The sequence below is a fragment of the Lissotriton helveticus genome, chromosome 3_1 (assembly GCF_964261635.1).
Source record: "Lissotriton helveticus chromosome 3_1, aLisHel1.1, whole genome shotgun sequence".
In the NCBI taxonomy this organism is placed as follows: domain Eukaryota; kingdom Metazoa; phylum Chordata; class Amphibia; order Caudata; family Salamandridae; genus Lissotriton; species Lissotriton helveticus.
The window spans coordinates 943851911-943874768 of NC_136061.1; the positions used below are offsets into that span (position 1 = coordinate 943851911).

At 45.0% G+C, this 22858-nt stretch overlaps 1 protein-coding gene across 1 annotated transcript in view; it reads left to right on the top strand.

The window, feature by feature from the left end:
* LOC144824808 (putative methyltransferase DDB_G0268948) overlaps positions 1-15062 on the top strand; it is a 529359-nt gene extending 514297 nt beyond the window's left edge. The window contains exon 7 of the mRNA XM_078683810.1: positions 14795-15062. Within this exon, the coding sequence (XP_078539936.1) occupies positions 14795-14888 (94 nt within the window). The 3' untranslated portion in view covers positions 14889-15062. The remainder of the gene's footprint in view (positions 1-14794) is intronic.
* The last annotated feature ends 7796 nt before the right edge of the window (positions 15063-22858 follow it).

Consider the following 22858-nt stretch of genomic DNA (forward strand, 5'->3'; position numbering starts at 1 on the left):
TTATATGCTCCTGCCATTAGTTGGTACACCTCAGCACCCGGCGCCGTAGGTTTAATGTATATGAGATGCGCAAGGACATTGTCTACACACCTGAACCCGCGGCCATCACCAGTGATGACAGCGGTCACCAAAAGCACGTCCATGGCCCACGAGCTGTGAGGCAATGGACAGCGGAAGGGGGCGGGAACAAACGGAACGCAGACAACAGGAGGGGGTGGGAACAGGAAACTAAACTGAGCAGATTAGCGTGCTGGCTCGAGCTCCACGTAGAACAAGACTTCTGGAGCAACCCAGGGTTCTTTTCCTGCGCACCCCATGGATGTCACTTCCCGTACACTATGACTTTGTCATCCCTGCCTGTAAATGACTGTGCACTACTTTAAAACAAGCATTTGCAATGCAATACAACTCGCATTTACGCAAGACGTATTGCATTAGAAATGGGAGTGCGGGCATTTAAGAAGGCACGAACAAGAGTTGGGGGTGAGGGTGGGGTGAAAAGACATGAACTGCGGGAGGGAGTGGGGGGACACAGGGCAGAAAATAGTGATAGAGTAAAGCGGCCAATAGCCATGGAAGGATACAAATGACAACATGGCCATCAGGAGAAGAGAGTAACAAGCCTAAAACATATCAGGCAGCATTTAGGATGTAAGCCAATCAAAAATATGGGCAGCGAATGGGCAGAGCTTCCAGAGAGCTTCCCCGCTATAGTATATACTGCATGCCTCGCAAAGCGAGCAGCACATGCGCTGCAACGCTAGGCGAGACCTAAAAATAAAACAGAAACGTTTCATATTTCTTTTTTAAATGCATCTCGTTTTCCTTTAAGGAAACCTGGATTCATTTAAAAAGAAAAAGATGCCTGCTTCATTTAAAAAGCAGTCACAGACATGGTAGTCTGCTGGCCCCAGCAGGCCACCATCCTTGGAAGTGCTAGCCATTCCTAATGGGGTCACAAATAGCACCTGCCTTATGAATATTAATGAGACAGGCAATTTGCGACCCCATTAGGAATTGCTAACAGTGTCTGTGACACTGTTGTATATTGTATTTTGCGAGTCACAAGTTACAAGTTGCAAAGCAACGCTATTTGCGAGTCGCAAAACGTAAGGGTTGTACATCTAGTTCTTTGCTACTGTAAGTGCACCATTATGGTGAAGAAAAATGTTTCATTTTAGTGGTCGCAAGAACGGTTGAAAAGTATTGAGAAAATTAAACAAGCCATTGAAAGTGCTGCTGATATTGCCCACTTCAATCGAAATCTTCATATATTATTATTTATTATTATTATAGGGGTTTGTAAAGCGCCTGGTGACGCCTCCCGGCGTGTCCCCGCGCTGTGGAGAGAGAGTTTTATGCAAAGTGGATCCAGAGACAAATAATTTAGAGAGTAAAAAGATAAGTTTTTAACATTTTTCTAAAGGATGCCTCATCGTTATCTTGTCTGATGTGCATGGGAAGGGTATTCCATTTTTTTGCTGCCAGAGTGCGGAAGGATCTGCCTCCCATTCTAGCTCTTTTAGGGAGCGTTGTATTAAGCAGACCTGTTCCCTTAGACCGTAAGGATCTGTTTGGTTCGTAGAGTGTAGCTAGATCAGACATGTAGGGAGGGGCTTTAAAATGAATAATCCTGTGGCACCAGAGGAGCGCTTTGAATAGTATCCTCTTGCTAATAGGCAGCCAATGAAGGGCAGCCAGGGAAGGTCTAGACGGAGCTCTACGGGGGAGTCTTAGCACCAGGCGTGCAGCTGAATTTTGCAGGACTTGTAATTTCCTCATGTTTTTTTTGGAAGTGCCCGACAGCAGCACATTCCCGTAATCTATAGGGGAAGTAATAAGTGCCTGAGTCATGGTACGCCTGGAACTCATCGGTAGGAGATCCAGGGTACGATAGAGAGTTTTCATGACTCCAAAGCACTTACCTACTGTTTTTTTGACATGGCTGTCATAAGATAGCTTATTGTCTATCCAGACACCCAAGTTCTTGGCTTCCTGACTGGGAGTAGGTGCAGGTCCCAGACATGTGGGCCACCAATCATTGGTCCATTTTGTGTTGTTCTCACCTATTATTAGCGCCTCAGTTTTTGTTCCATTTAATTTGAGGCAATGCTCATTCATCCATGCCGCAAGCTTGCACATGCAGGATTTAAAATTGTCGGCCGCGGAGGAAGGAGCTTGGGACAGGGAGATCAGAAGTTGAGTATCGTCGGCGTAAGAGACAAGCTCTACGCCGAACGATTGGACTACCTCTGCCAATGGAGCCATATATAAATTGAACAGGGTGGGACTCAGGGCAGAGCCCTGAGGCACCCCCTGTTCTAGTGTCATGCTGTCCGAGAAAAAACTTCCCCTTTGGACCTGAAAGCTCCTGTTGGTAAGGAAAGCTTTCAGCCATCCCAGTGCCTCTTTGGTGACCCCCGCTCTGTTTAGACACTGTAGCAAGATGGAATGTGCTACAGTGTCAAACGCGGCACTGAGGTCCAGCATGATCAAGGCCATGGTCTTGCCCTCGTCGGCTCCCTCCCGCAGAGTTTCAGTAGCTCTCAAGAGTGCTGTCTCTGTGGAGAAGCCTGGCCTAAAACCCGACTGTGATGTGTGGAAGGCGTTTTGGGCTTCAAGATGGGCCATAAGTTGGGCATTAGCTACTTTCTCTGCTAATTTAGCAAGATAGGGCAGCAGGGAGATCGGTCGTAAGTTCTCCATTATGTCCTGACTCATGTTGGTTTTTTTTTTGATGGGAAACACTATGGCTTTTTTCCAGTCTGCAGGTAGACAGGCCGTGGAGAAAGACATTTGAAGCAGGTGTCTAAAGTGGGGCTCTAAGACCGAGAGACTCGCAGTTAAAATTTTAGGTGGCGCGGGATCTCGCGGAGAACCAGATTTGATACTTTTGCAAATTTTTATCAGAGTTACAGCAGGAGGTACAGAGAACACACATAGGCAAGGTTGAGTACGTGTGTGATCTACATTCTCTACAAAGTCAATGCCAGGTTTTATATTGTTAGAAAAATTCGCATAGATGTTTGTGATTTTATCAGAAAAATACTTAGCAATTTTATTTCAGGTTTCCACTGAATCATTGTGGGAAGTAGGATTAGCGTCAACTATAGAGATTTCTTTGTAGATCTGGAAGAGCTCCTTCGAGGAGTTTTCAGCTTCCAAGATTCGGTTATTGTAGTACGATGCTTTGGATAGGCGTACCTTTTTATAATATTCTTTTTGTGCTACTTTATATCGGGCTTTGATTTCAGGGCAGAAATCAATGCGCCAATCTCTTTCGAGCTTCTTACAAGCCGTTTTCGCAGACTGGAGCTCCTGACTAAACCACGGGCCGTTTTTTTTGTTCTCGTGGCGGTAGTGATTGTGCGAATAGGAGCAGTAGTGTCCAGTGCTTTCGTAATGCAGTCTTGTAGGTGAGCATATGCTGTCTCACAATCAAATCCTTTAGGAGGGCCTGCATCATGGATGATTTTTACGAAGGAATCCTTAGAGAAGTTTTTCCATCTCCTGCGTTTAAAATGCTCTGAGTTTTGTTTATGCTGCTCAGTCTTTCCTAGTTGGAATACTATCGGAATTATGAAGTGATCGGACCAAGGTATTGGCTGAGGAGATAAAGTCTGAACTCCCTTCCAGTTTCCAAATACTGGATCTAGTAAATGACCTTGCTGATGTGATGGGTCAGTGTTTTTTAACTCTAGATTTAGAGAGAATAACTCTGATTTAATGTCAGCCGCCTCTTTATCGAGGGGGTCGTCGAAGTGGACGTTTAGGTCGCCTAGCATTACAATTCGTGTTTTTCTAAGTGCAAGATTGGTTAAGGCTTCCATAAGAGTAGGAGTAAAGTCATAGAGCCTTCCCGGGGGGCGGTACACCAGAATGCCTGAAAAAGAGTGATTCGGACCAGTAATGATGGTAAAGGATGCCGCTTCACTGTGATCGACCAAGATGGGAGAGAGGGTACATTCTAATGGGGCTTTAGTGATAATGGCAATGCCCCCACCTCTGCCATCTTTCCTGTCCAATCTGGAAAGGGAGTATCCGGGTGGCAGGGCCTGAACGATATCGGGATCTGAACATTCATCCAGCCAAGTTTCCGTAAGAAACAGGATGTGAATTTTGTCATCTTCAAGTAGATGGAATATTTCTAAACAGTGTTTTCGTAGAGATCTACAATTAAGCAGGGCAGCTTTTAATGTATTTATGGCACTGGTAGCAATTACATTATTGACAGGGGCATATGTGCACGAGGTACAGTTTTCTAGCGATAAAGCATGCATCGAGTGTTTGTAGCATGAAGGAATGTTTAGCTGGATATCCAGCAAATATAGAGGTTGTTGTTAACGCTAGCCCTGTGGGGTTAGGAGCTATTCTTGCAAAGCACAATGGACATCCAAATGCACGAAGGCATATTGTGGCATATGCCATTAGCAGTTTGTCCCAGACAAAAAATTGCTTAATTACAACCTGAGAAAGAGAGTTTAGCTGTATTATGGACTTGTGAATACTTCCATGTGTTCCAGTCTGGAAAACCTTTTACGATTATGAGATGCCTCCTCACATTGAAAGATGGTATTACAATTGCAAGAGTTCAATTATGCCATTGTGCATCATCCGGAAAAGGATCAGAATCTTGTTTACTACTTTTCCAGAGTGCCTATACAAGATCAAGTTACTCCATCCAAGACGTCCGAGGCCTATATCAATTTTATCATCAAAACAAATACACCAGCTGCTATATCGTTAGCCCAGATTATTAGTGCCTCAAGTCATGATACTAACATGCTGAAATTGAAAGATATAATTACACATCAGTCATGGAACTAACGCACTCGACCCCTCACTAATGATGGTGAAATATCAAAAATACAAAAACGTTCAAGATAAACTGTCCATAATTCAGGAAGGAGTCATGCTACGATGGTCGAGAATACTAATTCCAGAAATTCTGCAACAGAGAATGATTTAAGTGGCTCACGAAGGACATTGGGTATAATTGCCACCAAAATAGCTCTTCGAGATCGAGTTTGGTTCCCACATCTAGATGAGTGAGTAGAAAAGAAAATGAAGGCCTGTTATCTATGCAACTGCCTTTCCACAAACATGACTCAACATATGGAAGAGATTACCCATCGATTGCTTTGGTCCACTTGATAATAGACATAATTTGCTAATAATTGTGGTTGAATATTCCCACTTACTGCTCATAGAGGATATTTCATCCACTATCCATGAACGAGTCAGTGAAAAACTGGATAATATATTTGCATTTTGGGGCATTCTTGTAATTGTGAAGTCTGATAATGGCCAGCCATGGACATAAAGCATCAGGAGAGTCCACCGTTGTAGCCGCAGGCCAATAGACTCGTTGAGCGTGTTATGAGTACTCAAGTTGAAAACTGTACTGAATTTCACCCTATGAGCCTATAGTTCAACACCACATTCGACCACCGGTGAACGTCCTGCTACTTTGATGTTTGGGAGAGCAATAACAATTAAGTTGCTTGGACAAACCAACGAGAAAACAGTGAAAGTACTACTTGCCTAAAGGACTTGGGGGCATATTACCAAGGCAGGCGAAATGAAATTATCGCCGCTTTTGCGACCGTTTTCGGCCGCAAATCGGCGATAATTTCATCGCCCTATTAGCAAGCTGTCGCTAACATCAGTTAGCGACAGCTTTTAGGTGATAGAGAGCGGTTTGTGGCCTGCTTTGCATGTCAGCGATATTTATCACTAATGACATGCAAAGTGGGCGTACCCAACCTGTTAGCGACTGAAAGCAGTCGCTAGCATCGCAATCGCCTATTATCAACGCAGGTGTAGCGATTAAAATATTCCCGCTAAGCACGAATATCGCCAAATCCTAACGCCTGCTCAGACCACTTCTTAGCCTGTATATCCAATGGGAGGTAGATATTCAGGTTAAGTCCCTATTAGCGATAATGCCTAAATATTGCTGAATTACCAGCAAAATTCACGCATTTCGCCGCTAGAGCCGGATATTTTATCGGTTTGATGATAAGCGTTGCTAATAGCACGTTATCTCTGCGATAAAATCCGGCGATGCTCGGCGATACCAAAAAATTGTTGCTAAGCCTATTTAGCGATAAATTTTGCTAGTTGTTGATAATATGCCCCGCAGTTACTGTTAGAAATGGGGGTCTCTAGTTGGAAAGAGTTTGCACCATTGTCCAGTAGGGACCCTTCCTGCTAGTCAGGATAAGGGAGTTACACTCCTAAAATAACCCCTGCTCACCCCCTTGGTAGCTTGGCACAAGCAGTGAGGCTTATCTTAGAGGTAGTGTGAAAAGCATTTGCACATAACCAAGAGTAATACAGTGAAGACACTACAAAAGGACACCACACCAGTTTAGAAAACAATCCAATATTTTTATATATCCAACACAAGGCCAGAAAAGATAAAAAAAATCCCCCATAGAGTTCTCAGATATCTTCAATATTCAAAATAGACTTGAAATACAGTTCCTTGAAGTCGATACCGCTGTCTGGGTCTATCCTGGCATCGTGAAAAACAAATCCAAATAGCTCTGGTTGACCGCGGCATCACGGGCCAACTACGGTGTCGGGAAGACCCGCAAAACACTACCTTTAGAAATGCAGGGTGTCGGCAACCTCTCGATGTTGGTGCAGGAGTTGTCAGGCCCTTGAAGTCAAACGCGTTGCAGATCAAACTCCTCATGGGTGAAGTCGGGAGCGCCAGTGTCGGCAGGTATTGGGGCTGCGGTGCGAAGTGCAGTGGTCTGGTATGTGATGCCCTCAGGTCATGGTGGAGGCAGCGGCTCGGTGACAGTCGTCCAGCGGTGTCGTGAGATCAGGGCTGCCTTGCGAAGTGATGCAGTGCTCGTCACGGTGTTGGCAGTTCACGGTGCATGCAGTGGTGTTGTTGTTGCTGGAGTGCTTTTGTTGTCTGACGTACTGGAGTCGATGGTGCTGGCATTGGTAGCCCAAGACTGCGGTTGTGGGATGAGGACGGTGCATTGTATAACTTACGAACTGTGCCCTTGAACCACAATACAAGCAGCCGCATCGATGTTGGTGTGGAGCAGTGTCGTCGGGGATACCACGGTGGCGTCGTGAACCGAGGCGGGCAAAGTATGGTGCCAACAGGTCGCAGTGCAAGCAGTGGCTTGGTGGCGTCATCAGGTGGCGTCATCGGTGATGCCAGGGTTGAGGTGCGGCATGCGGCGGTGTCCTCTGTGGTGCCTTCAGGACACAGAGTCGGCAGCGGCATCATAGATGGTGTCGGTTTGCTTTTTCTTAAGTTGCAGCACAAAACACACAGTCCCCGGTGCTGATGGAAGAAGTCTTTGCTGTTCCTGAGAGTTCTTATACAGGGACAAGTTCTACATCAATCCTTTGGAGAAACTCACAAAAAGAAATTGCAGAAAGTTCTTTGTTCTTGGGTCTGGGCCCCAATATTTATACTCCAAATTCCTTTGTCCTCTCAGGCAGATAGTGTCTGTGCTTAGTCCAAACCAGTTTAGTCCTCTCTGGCCCAGCTTCCCAGCAGGAGGCCGAGACAGCATTGTCTGTAGCAGAACAGGCCCATTCAGGTGCAGGGAATCTTCTCCCACTACTCTAAATGCAGCCCAGGTGTATTCAGCCCAGCTCTGACTCATCGAGACTCTCTGGAGCCACTGGGCATCCCCAGCCCCTGTCACTCCAAAAGCCAGACAGTCAATACACATCCTAGCAGAGGCACATAGGATGGCTTAGCAAGAAAATGCCTATTTTCTAAAAGTGGTATTTTCAAACACAGAATGTAAAAATCACCTTCACTAAAAAAAATTCATCTTTAGATTCTGAGTTCAGGCATACAAAACTGTATTTTTCTATCTGGTCCCAATAGGAAGTTATATTTATAAGATGTTATAAATTAACTCCCATTCTTTCCTATGGGCCAGATAGCCTTTCAGTAGTGAAAAACGAATTTGGCAGACACACATCAGGGCATGTCCTACCTTTCATATATACTGCACCCTGCCCACAGGGTTATCTTGAGTCTACCGTACGGGTGACTCACATATCAGAACAGGGAAGGTTAGGGCCTGGCAAGTAGGTGCATTTGTCAAGTCGACATGGCAGTTACAAATAGCGGGTAGACCCTGCAGTGTCAGGTCTGAGTTAACTTTGAAGGACTGCTTGTATGGGTGGCATAACTAGTGCTGCAAGCCCTACTAGCAGCATTTGATTTACAGGCCCTGGTCACACAAGGTGCACTGTCCTATGGACTGACCAGTAAATCAAATGATCAATCATGTAATCACCAATCCATAACAATAATTTACAACAGGAGCACTTGCATTTTAACACTGAACAGTGAGAAAGTGAGCAGAGACACTAAACCAGCAAAAACAACTGGGAGGCCAGAAACAAAAGGACTGGGGAAACATGCCAAAAGATGCCAAGCCTAACAGTTACCAAGCAGAAAACGAAAGCCTATGCAGACAAGAGACGGTGGGCAGAGAACCACATGTTTAAAGATGGATATCATGTGATTGCCTGCAGATATGAAGAAGGAAGTCTGATGCTCCCTATGACGTTGATCCCTTTCGTGTGGTATCCACCAAGGCACATATGGTGACTGCCCAGCATCCTGGGAATTCTGTAACCAAAGACTCTCCTCACTTTAGGCATTTAACTCATCGGTCTCCTGATCAAAGCGGTAAACAAAATACCGAGTCTGAGAAACCCATGACTGTTGTTGTCTCTTCACCCATCTCACAGGGCTGCTATATTTAAAAAAAGAAAGGGGGACATGGCCCTCTCCCAGAGCCTCCTCATGCCTTGAAGACCCCTTTCCCCGGGGCCACATGTTTTTTGAAGGGGAAAGGGGGTATGCAGCTCCTTTCCCTATACCTGTTAAGGCCAGGGGGACTTCATCCTCTCGGCAAATTAATTTTAATTAAGGGTGCAGGGCTGTACTTTCCCTATTGAAGTCAATAGCTCCAGGGACCCCTTCTCTCAGAGCCCATAACTGAGCACTGTCCTGGGTACCAACCCCCAGGACACTGTGGTTCCCTGCCTGGGAGGGTGTGGTCATACCCTTCATGTACTCCACCGAGCAGAAAACAGAACTTTGCTAACGTCTGGCAGGAGCAAAGAAAAGGTGCTGGTTCCTGCCAGCAACCTATTAGGGGGAGTCAGCTGGGGCTGTAGGGGCCACAGGGCTCCTTCTGTGGCCCCAGACAGTCCCAGCAGTGTGGGTACCTCTGGTGGGCACCCACCGGAAATGTTTGAAAAAGGTTGGCCCATATATAGACAGTCAGGTGTGGTTTTGGGTACTAGGCCCTCTGTCGAACCCCCAGCAGCACTTAGCCTTCAGCAGTGTGCACTGGGGGTTTGGGTGTAGAGCCTGATGCACAATCACCAGCTGCTCACTGCCTTCAGCAGTGCTCTACATGGGGTTGGGCACCAATGAGGGGTTGGATACAGGGCCTTGCCGCAGGCCCGACCCGGTGGCCAACCACACATCCATGCGCAGTGGGCGTTGATATTACATATAGTAAAAAATATCACTTTATGCTAAAGAAACCCTAGACATTCACAGAAAGAGGACAAAGGTTAAAGTAACGTTATACAGAACAAGGGGAACCCAAAGTAGCAATAGGCCTGGGACCTTGGAAGTATACAGTGTTTCGAAAGACAATGGTCCCAAACAACAATTCAAATATCAAGGCAAAAATAAATTTAGACCAAAATTGGAATCTATATTAGATGTCCACCGGACAATTTTAATAGTAAATAAGGTCGAATGTGGCAAAAGTATCAAACAATTTCAAAGTGGGACACAAGCCTGTGTCCAACTACCACATATAAACAGACATAGAAAAAACAAACAAATACAAGGCAAGAAAAAAGTCTGTAAATTAGTCACAGTTAAAACAGACAATTAATAATTAAATACACTTTATGTGATTTCGCAATTAAAAGGTGTTGAAATCATCAAGTGTAAGCTGTCGACAACGTTTCGATCCCTTTTTAATACGGGATCATCGTCAGGACACATTAATACATGCCTTTACTCTTTTAGAATCAACCTCTTCTAAGGGTACTGGACAAAATTGTCAATATATACAATAATCTGGGCAGAATCAATAGTAGGCTCCAAAGGTTGATGGTAGAACAATGGTATCAAGTGTGGGTACAAGTGGTCCTGTGGTGCATTCCGATAGAATGACGAAAAGGGGGGGGGGTGTTTTTCGTACGCGTCGTTATGAAGAATGGAACATCCGCCCGAGTCCATGCTAAATCAATTTCGGGGTCAAATCCTCTCGAAAAAATGAAAACCTCCGTAATAGGGGGCCTGGCGCATCCGAAAACGAATAGGGAGTGCGCTCGAGATAATATTCTGCCCAGATTATTGTATGTATTGGCAATTTTGTCCAGTACCCTTAGAAAAGGTTGGTTCTAAAAGAGTAAAGGCATGTATTAATGTGTCCTGATGATGATCCCGTATTAAAAAGGGATCGAAACGTCGTCGACAGCTTACACTTGATGATTTGAACACCTTTTAATTGCGAAATCACAGAAAGTGTATTTAATTATTAATTTTCTGTTTTAACTGTGACTAATTTACAGACTTTTTTCTTGCCTTGTATTTGTTTGTTTTTTCTATGTCTGTTTATATGTGGTAGTTGGACACAGGCTTGTGTCCCACTTGGAAATTGTTTGATACTTTTGCCACATTCGACTGTATTAACTATTAAAATTGTCCGGATGGACATCTAATATAGATTCCAATTTCGGTCTATATTTATTTTTGCCTTGATATTAGAATTGTTGTTTGGGACCATTGTCTTTCGAAACAAAGGTTAAAGTAACGGCTAAAGAGAATTATAACAAACATGGCAGAAAGTTTGACATGTACTCAGAAAGTGTACTTTTCATTATTTGGTGTAAATCCATTTTGGAAAATTTGTGTTTAAAGAGACCCTCGGGTGGTCATGGAGGTGTAAAAAAGTAGATACATGTAACGGTAGGTCCTGTGAAACTCCCACAGTACTGTAAATTCATAATTTAGAAACATCTGATTGGCTAAGAGGGCTTTATGTCCTGTCAGGTTTTTGGAGCCCATAGGATCTCTATATTCCAGTAGGACTGGCTGATCTGATTAGCTGGTTGCAATATGAATATAAAATTGCCGCCAACATTGCAGGACTCAGGGACTAGGGAGCAGGGTAGGGATAGCCTGACCCCCTAATGCCTACTGATGTTTCAAAAGCAACCCATTTTAGTAGCAAACTATTTTTTTTCTTGCCGTGAGTCCCGCAGTAATTCTGCAGGACCCAATGCAGCCATGTAGGTAGTACCATGAGACTACTGATTGAAGCTTCTACAGTATTGCTGTAACACAGACAAGAAAGGAAAATGCTGGGCGGGGGTATCTGGTTGTACGCAGACCCCTTGGGTTAGCCATTGGCGTGGATTTTAGCACAGGTACAACCACATGCTTTGAATGGTAAACAACTATGCTCAGCGAGGGTGTTGGGTGAATATGACCATTATCAGCGATGGAATTGGTTCAACAAAACAGAACTTAACTGATAAAAACATGTGTTGTTATAGTTAGGTATGGTAATACGATCTTTCTTTACATTAAAAAACACATAAATTAACTAAAAAATATAAGTTAAATAGACGTTATGGGTAGGTATGATGAGAACATCATAAGTTAAGACTTTAAAACCTACAAAATTCACTCATAATACAAAGGTTAAAGAGACATTATATTTAAGTAAGATAGCAAGATTTTAGCTTTCCCCAGAAGGCAGAGTTGCCAATTCCACAAACTATGCAAGTGGAGTGAAATTTGACGCCCAGCCCTGCTCATATTCCTCTTCATCAAGAACTCTTCACCAACATTGTCAGGAAACACACTGTGGTCCCTTTTGTTAAGCCATCCATCATCGAGGCAAAAGACAGGAAGAATTTTGCATACTCCTTCCTATGAGGGACCACGTGGCCCAAACATATCGATTTTGGCCCTAGGGACCTCATTCCCGGGGATGGGCCTCCTCATCCTGGGTGACCTGTAGCCCACCCAGTGTGCTATGCTGGGGACTGCGTGGGGAGCCTTAATGCCCACACTGTCTCGTAGGAAGCAGCAAAAAATACAGCTACCTGTTTGCGGGAGCATTTTTTTTTTATCTCAACAGATAAAAAGACTTCTCCCAACTGTGAGAACAGTTTTCCTGCTCCTGTTTGCTGAGAGAGGTCTTATAGCTTGCTCTCGAAAGTACACTGCTATGTCCCAGTGGTGAATGCAAAAAGAACAATTGATGGACAGAATGCTGAACAATGTCATACAATCACACCAGTACAGAGATCTGGGTCTAAATCCATTTTCTTTCCCTCACCATGCCATTCCAGTTTGGACCCAGCCATATGCCAATCAGTATTGACCCTGCGCCCAATGGGAACAGTCCAGCCTGAACTGCCAGGCCAGGTTCTCCCTGGACTGGAAACAGGCATTGTAGTACCAGTTTTGGGCTTTCAGCCCTCATCAACCAGGATAGCTTGACTCCATTAGCATGGAGAGCACGGGACTCACATCTGGGCATACTCGTCTCACTCGGGTGACAAATGCAAAAAGAATATTTGATGGACAGAATGCAGAACAATGCGGAACCCCCGTACAGAGAACTGGGCCTAAATCCATTGTTGTTTTGCTCACCATGCCATTCCAGTTTGGACCCAGCCATATGTAAATCAGTATTGACCCTCCGCACAATGGGAGCAGTCCAGCCTGAACTGCCAGGCCAGGTCTGCCGTGGACTGGAAACAAGCATCCTAGCTAGCCTGGCTGATGAAGGGTGATGCTCTGAAACCAGCCCCATGCTTGTTTCGGGTTCAGGGAAGACCAGGTTTGGCAGTTCAGGTTGGACTGTTCCCATAAAGAACAAGGTCAAGACTAATTTGCATTTGGTTGGGTCCAAACTGGGGTGGTGTGGTGAGCAAAAGATTGATGGATTAAACCCAGATCCTTGTGACTGGGGGTGAATGTTTGCATTATCCAGCATTCCGTCCATCAATTGTTTCTTTTGTATATGTCCCAGTGGTGGGCACCCCGGGACTTAGAAAACCAGCCCTGGGGATTGCGGTCCCCAGGGCCATTCAGGGCCTCCTCCATCCTTTATTCGGGGCTAGCCCCAGGGAGTATATGGTCCTCGAGAACGGGCCAGGAGGGGTGCCTTGCAGCCAGCTCTGTCTAAAACCTATACTGAAGCCTCAGGGAGGTGGCAGTCCCCAGGGCAGTAAATGGCTCACTTTAATTGTGATTCGTGGCCCTGGGGAGATGATGGTCCCAGGGCCCATTAAGGCAATGGATGGACTGCACAGCCCCCATCCATTTCTTATAAAGCCCCAGGGAGTTGGTGGCCCCTGGTGCTCTCAAAAAACCCCCTCCAGTTAAAACAATATCACCCTGCCCCGGGGAGTTGGCAGGCCCTGGGGACAAGATTTTCCGGCAAAAAACTACCCCAGAGCCAGGACTAGGGGGTCAGGGCATTCCTTCCCTGCCTCCTTTTCATTGCTTTTACAGTTCAAGTCCCAAGATGGCTGCCAACACTTTGTGGTTGAAGTGTTGTCAGCCAATCCGATCTCTGCTCACTCGCACTTGCCAACTTAGCCTTTTCGAGCCACACAAGAGCAAAAAATATGCTACACTTGACTGAGTTTGACCGGAACTCAGCATTACAAGCGTAATGCAAAGTGGTCAAAATTTCCCCAATCCTGCCAGTTGAGCAGAATATATTGCCAACTTCTAATCTTGTGTAGAGAGTGGGAGTCAAGCAGAATCCACATGAAAGGTTATCTTCTTATGGATTTGAGGTTCCAACATGACCACGAGCTGAGCCAGAGCCAGGCTTCAGGCTCGAGCCTAGCTCGAGCTTTTAGTGGCTTGTCCACTTCGAGTCATCAATGATGTAATGTAAGATGCTATCAGTGAGATTATCAAGGATGTCATTTAACATGTCATGGGTGATGTAATAGGTGAGGTCTTAACCAGTCTTAACCAGTGTATGGTGGAGGTACAAGTTATAGTTAGCTCAGTAGAATATAACTGGTGAATGTCATGTTTTTTTTGTTTTTAAATGTTAGTTTTTGTACTTTTACTTTCATCATCAATAAGTGTGTGCGTATGTATGTGTGTTAATTTCTATATATGTATTTAACAAAAGACAGACAGGCAGACGGACGGACGACGGACGGACGGACGGACGGACGGACAGACAGACAGACAGACAGACAGACAGACAGACAGACAGACAGACAGACAGACAGACAGACAGACAGACAGACAGACAGATAGATAGATAGATAGATAGATAGATAGATAGATAGATAGATAGATAGATAGATAGATAGATAGATAGATAGATAGATAGATAGATAGATAGATAGATAGATAGATAGATAGATAGGAGTTTTAGAATGAAGGAGGGTTGACCATATTTAAAACACACCGATTTCTGGTGGTGTGACATCTATGAATAAAGATTTGAGGCAGTTTAATTTGTACAATACAAAGCTCGGACAGGAGAAGATCAAAATGCAAAAGAAAGTAAGGTAATAAAATGGTCCCAGTGAGTCCCCAGCATTTTGAAGATGTGTATGCCTGTGCATTGTGACCTATTGAGAGCATGGGTGCACTCTAATTGCCGGGGACAATGCAGAAAACGTCTAGCATACCTCAAGTGATTATAAACTCTATTCTGAACCAATCAATACATTATTGCTTCCTTACTCTCTCTTTTTAATTTTGCAGCTTTCTGGAAATTATGGGGGAATCCTCTACAGACACTGAGTTAGAGTTCTGTGACAACTATGTCTGCATTCTTGCCTGTCCCTCACCCAAATGAAGTTAACGACCCGATGACGAAACATCTTGAACATCCTACGCTTCTGGAATTGGAAATGGATGTGTTGTGAATATGTTACTGCTTTGCTTCTCTGAAATGGTATATGCTCAAGTTATTACACAATATACCACTGTTTAAAGAAAATGATGCCTACCTCGCCGTTTGTAGGTAATACTGAGTCCTAATAAAATAAATAATCAGCAGCATATAAACTTGCATGGTGTATTGTAAAGACTTCATTGAAATCTCATTGTACATGTCACCAGATTTAGCATGTTCTAAAATAGTGCTACCTTCCCAAGATGACAGACAAAAATGTCTGCAATCACAAGACAAAATTAGTTCACATAAGAGTAACCATCATAGTCGAATATGTACCGAACTTCGAAGACGTCTGTCTGCAAAGTAAATATGTGAATAAACAAGTTACTCATTCCACAAAACCTGAATCTCCTGCATGCCAAAGATAGCTGTAAATAGCAGCCTTTTAAGTACACATTGTGTGTTTGTATATGAACATGTATGTGAACGCAGGGTTGCGTTCACATTTGAAGGGTCGGCTCTAGGCTCAGGGCGACCCTCGGCAGAGAGCGTAGATAGGGGGCCCCGGAAGAGGTGGTCTGGCGGGGCGGAGCACGGAGGCCAGTGAAGAGGAGGTGTCAGGGTGCTTGGAAATGGAACAGAGCCGGAGGCCGCCAAATCCCTGCCAGGGGCCGCCACGCATATATGTATCCATCCTAGGAGGATTATTATATTAAGGATATATATTGGCGTGATGGCCCCTGGGGTGTGGTGGCCCTGTGCAGGTGCACAGCTTGCAGATGCCTAAGGCCACCCCTGATGTTTGTGATTGTAGGAGAGTGTGTATGCTTAAATGCATGATGAAGAATGTATGTGTGGCAAGAGCTCAAATGAATACAATAGGGCACTGAAAGGCTCGTGTGTATAAGGAAGATCTACCTATCTCTGTCCTATGCACCACATGAGTCTTGCTGTGCACTGTATTAAAATTCTTCACGTATGCCAATTTCTTCACAAACCACATAGACACATGCAAAGTTGTGGCTCTAGGACCACTTACTTAAAAACTATGGACACAGACACAGTAGTATGGTTACTAGTAACTGACCGCTAGCAAATGTTCTCCGGCCATTTATTTAGCAGGCCCACCTGACCGGTGACACCTGTGTTGGATGGGTTTGAGGTGGGTGTAGGACCAGCCCTCAAAGGAGTGGCTGGTAAACTGGTGCCTGCTGAGACGCTAGAACCAGCAAAGCAGGACACTACATTCCTCCCAAACTTTATTGAAAAGCAGAAAAAAGTCCATCTGGTGGGAATGTAAAAAAACAACTAAAACAACACTGTCTCACAGCCTCGAGAGACAGTCCGCAGGACAGCCATGGACAGGACCATCTCTTGCACCAGGATACCTGTGTGCAGAAATGTCCTTTTCCCTGGGTTGCCGCGGGACCACATGGACTGTGCAAGGCTGCATGTGGCTGCCTGGGGGCCGCTGCAGGTTCGCTGACAGAATCATGGCTAAGTCCTTGACGCAAACACAAGGGTGGATGACTCATGGTCGGTGTGCTTACCAACAGGAGCCAGGTGTGGTGGACTGTCAGATAGTCTCCGGACCCTTGGTCCCTCATGTTGCCAGGAATGCCTTGTTGGTACCTTGATGTTTTGTGAGTGTAAGGCGCCACCTGGTGATGAGAAGCTCCTTCGTTGGTTCAGGCAATGATGATTTTGTTGCAGTTAGACCTGGATGGCAGGTGTTAATAATTCGCTAGGAGTGAAGGTGACTGGAGGGACTTTGCAGCAGTGTATTTGCAAGTGCTGTTCTTCTCCCTTGGCATATGTGGTTGGGAGCAAGGATGCCATTTGGCTAAAGCACAAGATGCTTGGGAACTGACGGTCGCACTGGGAAGCATGGGGAGAGAGAAGCTGTTTGTGCTTGCAGGCGGCTTACATGTGGTTTTACCATTCAGTTGTCTCCAGGGATGTCGGCCCACTCGGTAGCTGGCTTGTGTCTGCAGATGCACTCTAGTAGTGGCATGAGTCCTCATTCTAATCCCCTTGTTGATCTCTCAGGCGCACCTGTGGTCATCCGGTTCTTCAGTGTGACAGGATTGTCACACTTTTTTGCAATGTGGCATTGTGCCTCACTCTCTTCTTGCTCGATGTGTGATGTGGCATTCAGCCACATTGCATGTCTTCTCTGCACATGCCGCAAAGTGATGTCAGGCCACGTGGCATTAGTTCTCCTCAAAGGGACCTTCTGCCAGCTCTGTTGTGTCTGTAGGACTGCACATTTTCTTCCTTCTTGACCACTCAAAAATGTTATTATTATTATTATTATTATTTTATTTTTGTAAAGCGCGTAGTCACCCAGAGGTATCCCAGCGCTAGGGACCCTAATTCTGAAGTACGGTGGGCCAAGGACCAAGAGAAAAAGAAGGAGGTGGGGAGGGACAAAGATACAGAATAAGGAGAGGGCAGACAGATATGATTAGGGAAAGAGATGAGTCTTTAACTGCTTCCTGAAGCGCAGATATTGTGGTTCAAGTCGTAGGTCACGAGGGAGCGAATTCCAGAGACGTGCAGCCTGGACCGAAAAACGTCTTCCTCCTGATCGGGCTTTCTTGAATCTTGGGGCGTTAATGAAGTTTTCTGCGTCTGAGCGGAGGGATCTTGTAGATTTATAGGGGGTGATGAATTTGCTAAGGACTGGGGGGCCTTGATTGTGCAGTGATTTATGGACAAGGCACAAGGCCTTGAATTTAATTCGCTCCCTTATCGGGAGCCAATGGAGGAGTTTGAGAGCAGGTTTAGCCGAGGTTCTGGCCGGGGTGTTTGTGATAATCCGGGCAGCGGTGTTCTGGATACTCTGAAGCTTGTTGAGGGTCGCTTCAGGGGCGCCCAGATAAATCACATTACTGTAATCCAACCTCGATATTATAAGGCCTTGGATTAACAGTTTTTGGGACTTGGGGGGTAGGAGGGGCAGGACTTTCCTCAGAGTTTTTAGGAGACCAACGCAGGTCCCGACTACCTTCTTAGCTTGAATATTAAATGAAAGATCAGAGTCGATCCAAACACCCAGACTTTTTACCTCTGTTTTAGGTTCAGGGGGAGGGCCCAGACAGGCTGGCCAGATGTCCGGGGAAAGTGAGATTCCTTTTGGACCAAGCAGAAGGACCTCAGTTTTCGTCCCATTTAGCTTAAGGGCTGATCTATTCATCCAGCGGTGGACCTGCGTAAGGCAGTTGAATAGGTCAGCTGTGTGTTGTCTGGGGTGGGACAGAGACACCACTAGTTGCGTGTCGTCAGCGTAGCTGACGACGCTCACTCCGAATGGGGTGATAACCTCCTCCAATGTGGACATATAGATATTAAATAATGTGGGGCTCAGGGAGGAGCCCTGAGGCACACCACATTGGAGGGGCATTATCCTGGCTTAAGGGCTCAACGTCTTCTTGCATCTGCATCAGCCATTTTGTGGATGGTAGTGGAGGTTGGAGTGCTTTAATGAATCCTATCGGCAACCTCTTCCATTCCTTTCTTCTCCTTGACAAGGTGCAACTCAGGATCACTGTGGGGTTTTAGGGTCTCCCTCCTTGCTTTTATGGGGGTGGCAGTCTGCCTCTTGGGACGTGCAACTCTCTCTGGATCTGTAAGAGGAAACTGGTCCTAGCACTCTAGGTACGTGGTCCTAGTGGGGGAGAATGCTGCAGCACTAAATTGGCTGCATTTGCTCTTTCTTAAGCTTGCAGTATTTATTTTATGATGATGACCTACTGACACTATGGGGTGAGTGGTGCTCTCAGCACCTGTGCTGGCTGTTCCTCACTACGTCGGTTTCATTCCCCAAATGTACAGATATCGATATTTGGGAATTCTGCCATCTGATTGGCTAAGGCGTTACAAGCACGAGCTTGCTGCTGATAGGCTGCGAGTGGTGCGAGCGGTTGTAACTAGGAAGTGTTGGCTGCCATTTTGTGATTCAGTTGAAGCAAGTAAGGGGAAAAAGGGAGGAAAAAAGTGGGAAAGAGGAGGGTAGAAGCTCTGTTAGGTTTGTAGGGTGGGTAGGGTGTGCTATAGAGGGAGTGTGAAGCGAATTATTTATCCCTAATGGTGTGAAAGTGCAGTTTTGCCCACTGTGAGATGGTGCTGAGGTGAGGTGCCGGTACTGTGAGCTGAGTGGTCTGTAGCATACTGGCAGAACCAAAGTATTTACACTTACCGGTGTGAAAGTGCTGTTTTGTGTAGAGTGAGATGGTGCAGAGGTGAAGTACCGCTAAACTCAGGTATGATACAGTGCGCCTAAACTGTGTGCCGAGTGCTGTACACTGATGTGCTCTGGGCGGTGTAGCATACTGGCCGAAGTGAAGTATTTACCCCAACCGGTGTAAAAGTACTGTTTTGCCCAGTGCGAGATGGTGTGGAGGGTGAGGTGCCAGTACACTCGGGGATGAAAGTGTGTGCCTAAGCTGTGAGTTGAGTGTTCTGTAGTATACTGGCAGCAGCAACGTATATACCCTTACCGGTGTGAAAGTGCTGTTTTGTCTAGAGTGAGAAGGTGCAGAGGTGAGGTAACGCTAAACTCGGGGATGAAACCGTGCATCTAAACTGTGAGCTGAGTGCTGTGAAGTGATGTGCTCTGGGAGCTGTAGTATAGTGGGTGCTGTAGCATATCTGTGCAGGTGGTGTTAGTATGCGTTTAGAGTACAGCGAGAGTGGGAGGCAAAGTACTTAGTGGTACCGGTATGAAGACTCGAGGATGAAACTGTGACTGTAAGTTGTGAGCTCCGGCATCGGTGAATTGTATATTACATGTTACAGTTGCATGTGAAATAAACAATAGCTATTACACTTGAAAGACTCTACATTCTATAAAGAAAATAAAGGTAGGATACGATTAAAACATGTATCATTTAAGAAAATAAATAAATAAAAAACAAAATTGCTAAATATAGTCATCAAATTTTTTATGTACCTTGACAGTGCTTTTTTATAACAGAAAATTATCAACAGTAGAATAGTTAGCAATCTATTGTACAGTAGATTCAATGTGGTGCGTATCAGAATTGGTAGTAGTTCTACCCACATTGGAACTTTGAGGAAAACATTCTTGTGTAGAGAGCTAAGGCATCGAGCTTAGACAAATTCCAATCGCCTCTGCTGTAGTCAAATCGAAGCTCCTGCATCAGTGAATTGCACATTGTATGTTACAGTTGTGTGTGACCTACAGAGTAGCTATTAGACATGAATAAATACATTGTATAATTAAAATAAAGGTAGTGTACGATTGCCACACTGTCCAACCAGTTCCTAAACAATGTCTTCTTTTTACATTTTTAATGTGAGGTTCTGAGCAGAGGCTGACTTTGAGTAAAATTGTGTGAAAGGGCTTTGTGAATAACAGGCAGGCAGAGAGATGTGTGCACAAAGAATAGACGTGGTTTCTAAATGGGTGTTGAGTTTAGGTTAATTTTGGAAGTAAATAGCGTATTTGCATATGCCATACATCACCGATTCCTAGTTAGACTACAGACGTAAGGGGTAATAATGAGGATAGAGTTCAAATGTCTGAGTATACTTAGAAAGTTATTATATCAAAGTAGTAGGATTGAAGGTTATTATAAAAAATACAAAGAAAAAATTCAAAAACGATGGAAAAAAATCCATCCAAGAATAATGTGAGTTTCTTACAAGTCTTGGAGATTCCAGCCCCGAAGCTCTACAGCCGCTTGAGATGAGTAATGTTCCAAGAGGCTATTGTTACCATCTTGTTAGAAAAGCGAAGCGATCCAATTCATATCCTCGAAGGGACAGTAATGTTCCTCGAATGTTGGAGCGGTAATTTTAATGGGCAGGCAATCTGCAATATTGTGAAACGTCACACGTTGCAGGAGATCTTTTGCGGCTGCGCAGAAATCCCATTCCGCTGCAATTCCTTTTTGCATTGCATTAGCCATTGCTCTGCTGCCAGAACAAGCACGTTCATGGTTTTCAAGATACGCCATCACCTGCTGGATATCTGGAGCGATTGTTGAGATGTTGGCAAGGCATACATCCATTCTCCAGTCGAATGGGCAAGTTTTGCAATCAAACAATGGTTGTACACATATTGCATAAGTGTAGATAAATGCTATGTTGTAGCTAGCTCCGATAATAGAGGCAGGTAGCAGAAAAAGTTTTTCCATTTTTTCACCGCATGGATGTAGCTTGGTGTAGAGGCATATTTTGTCTGACATAGTTGTTACCATAGAGAGCGTAGCCATTTCTTGAAGCAGAATTAGTAGTAGGATGGCCGCAAAGAGTGCAAGGATTATGGGCACTGTTCCTGTTATTCCAGAGATTATCGAAAGATAGCTGAATGTAGTCTGTTATTAAAAGAAGAACAGTTTGAAAGCGTGTTAGAAGGCTGTAGGAGACCAAGTTAAAAATGTGTGCCAGACCTTGAGTGTAACATGTGTTCAAAATTATGTAACAATTCACAAAGTGTAATTGGCGGTTCGTGTTTAAAAGGGATTGTATTTTATTTGATGTTCGCGGTATCTGCAGTCAATAAATTTCTTTTGCAGAAGTGAGGGAGACTTCTGTTCTGAACAAAGGTGCTTTTAGTTTGGTTGGTTTCTTGAAATGTGTTTTCAAAATAGGAATTGAAGGCCACGTTGAAGTTTGGGAGTTAGTTTGTGTGGGTGGGAATAGATATTGCCACAGGAAGTTACTGTGTTTGAAACAGTAAGGACATGCGGTATGCCAGCTCACATTCCGTAGGAGTGTATGTTATTGAGAAGCAGATAACTGAAGTTAGAAAGCTGTGTGAATGTTAGTCGGATTGTGGGAGTTGGCGTGCTTTTAAGAAAGGACGCAAGGTTGGGGGCTGTAAGCTTAGAAGTGTCATGTAGTTGGACATTCTTGGATAGTAATGAATGACTGCCATTGTGGTTGCAGTATTCAACTGTGCGGAAAACTTTAGTATGCTCTTTAAGACAGCGATATGTAAATGGAATAAACCACTGCTCGTGAATAAAAACACTACCTTATATAATGACATTCAACATGACAAACAACATGTGCACGTAGCAGACACAATGACACTACATACTGTGGGAACCATGGCTAGCCATGTATACAAACTAAACATGGCATGGCACCTCTGCCTCACTATGCAGAATGCAGGGAGAGATGAGAGCAAGGTATGTGCGAAGGTGGTAAGTAATTCTCGATTATAAACGTATACAATGCAAAGTCTTGAGGGGATGTGCCGGACAGACATGAGTATGCAGAGCACAGATATGTACATGTCACCATACTCTGATGGTCAATTGAGTGAAGTGGACAGTGGACGCAACCAACCATGATAGTACAGTCAGTAGGGAAGATTACGGAATGGTAGTGTGTACGTGCCTCCCCCCTCTCCCCAAATGTTTAGGGAAGTGGGCTGGCTTGGCGTACACAAGGCTAGCGTAGGGATATGAATAAAAGGCACGTTTCTTTGATTGTGGTTCTCTTCTGGATTGGCAAACGTGTCTGCCAGGTCTGCGCAGCTTACACCGCCACGAGGATGATTCTGTGAGCGAAGGTGGGTGCTTGAATGATGCTCTCAGCCTGCTGGTAATCAGAAACCGTCATGGCTGCTGTGACGCATATATGCCCCACAGTTCACCTTTTGACACCGGTGTATGTGAAAGAGGGCCCACCATGTAACGGCAGAAGGTACTGGGCCGAGGTCTGCGAGCTCGGAAGGCTCCTGAGATTAACGCTGGCTACCGCAACACAGGCACACAGAGCCCAGCCCGAGGCCCAGGAGCGTGGAGTGCTCTGTACAATAGTACCACTGTAATCCGACAGGTACCGACAGTAGAACGGTGTTTTGATACCATACTGGGCGATGCTAGAACTGTATCTGAGAGTGGAGATGAAGGTACGTCTTTCGACCAGGTGCAAACAACTCTGGATCC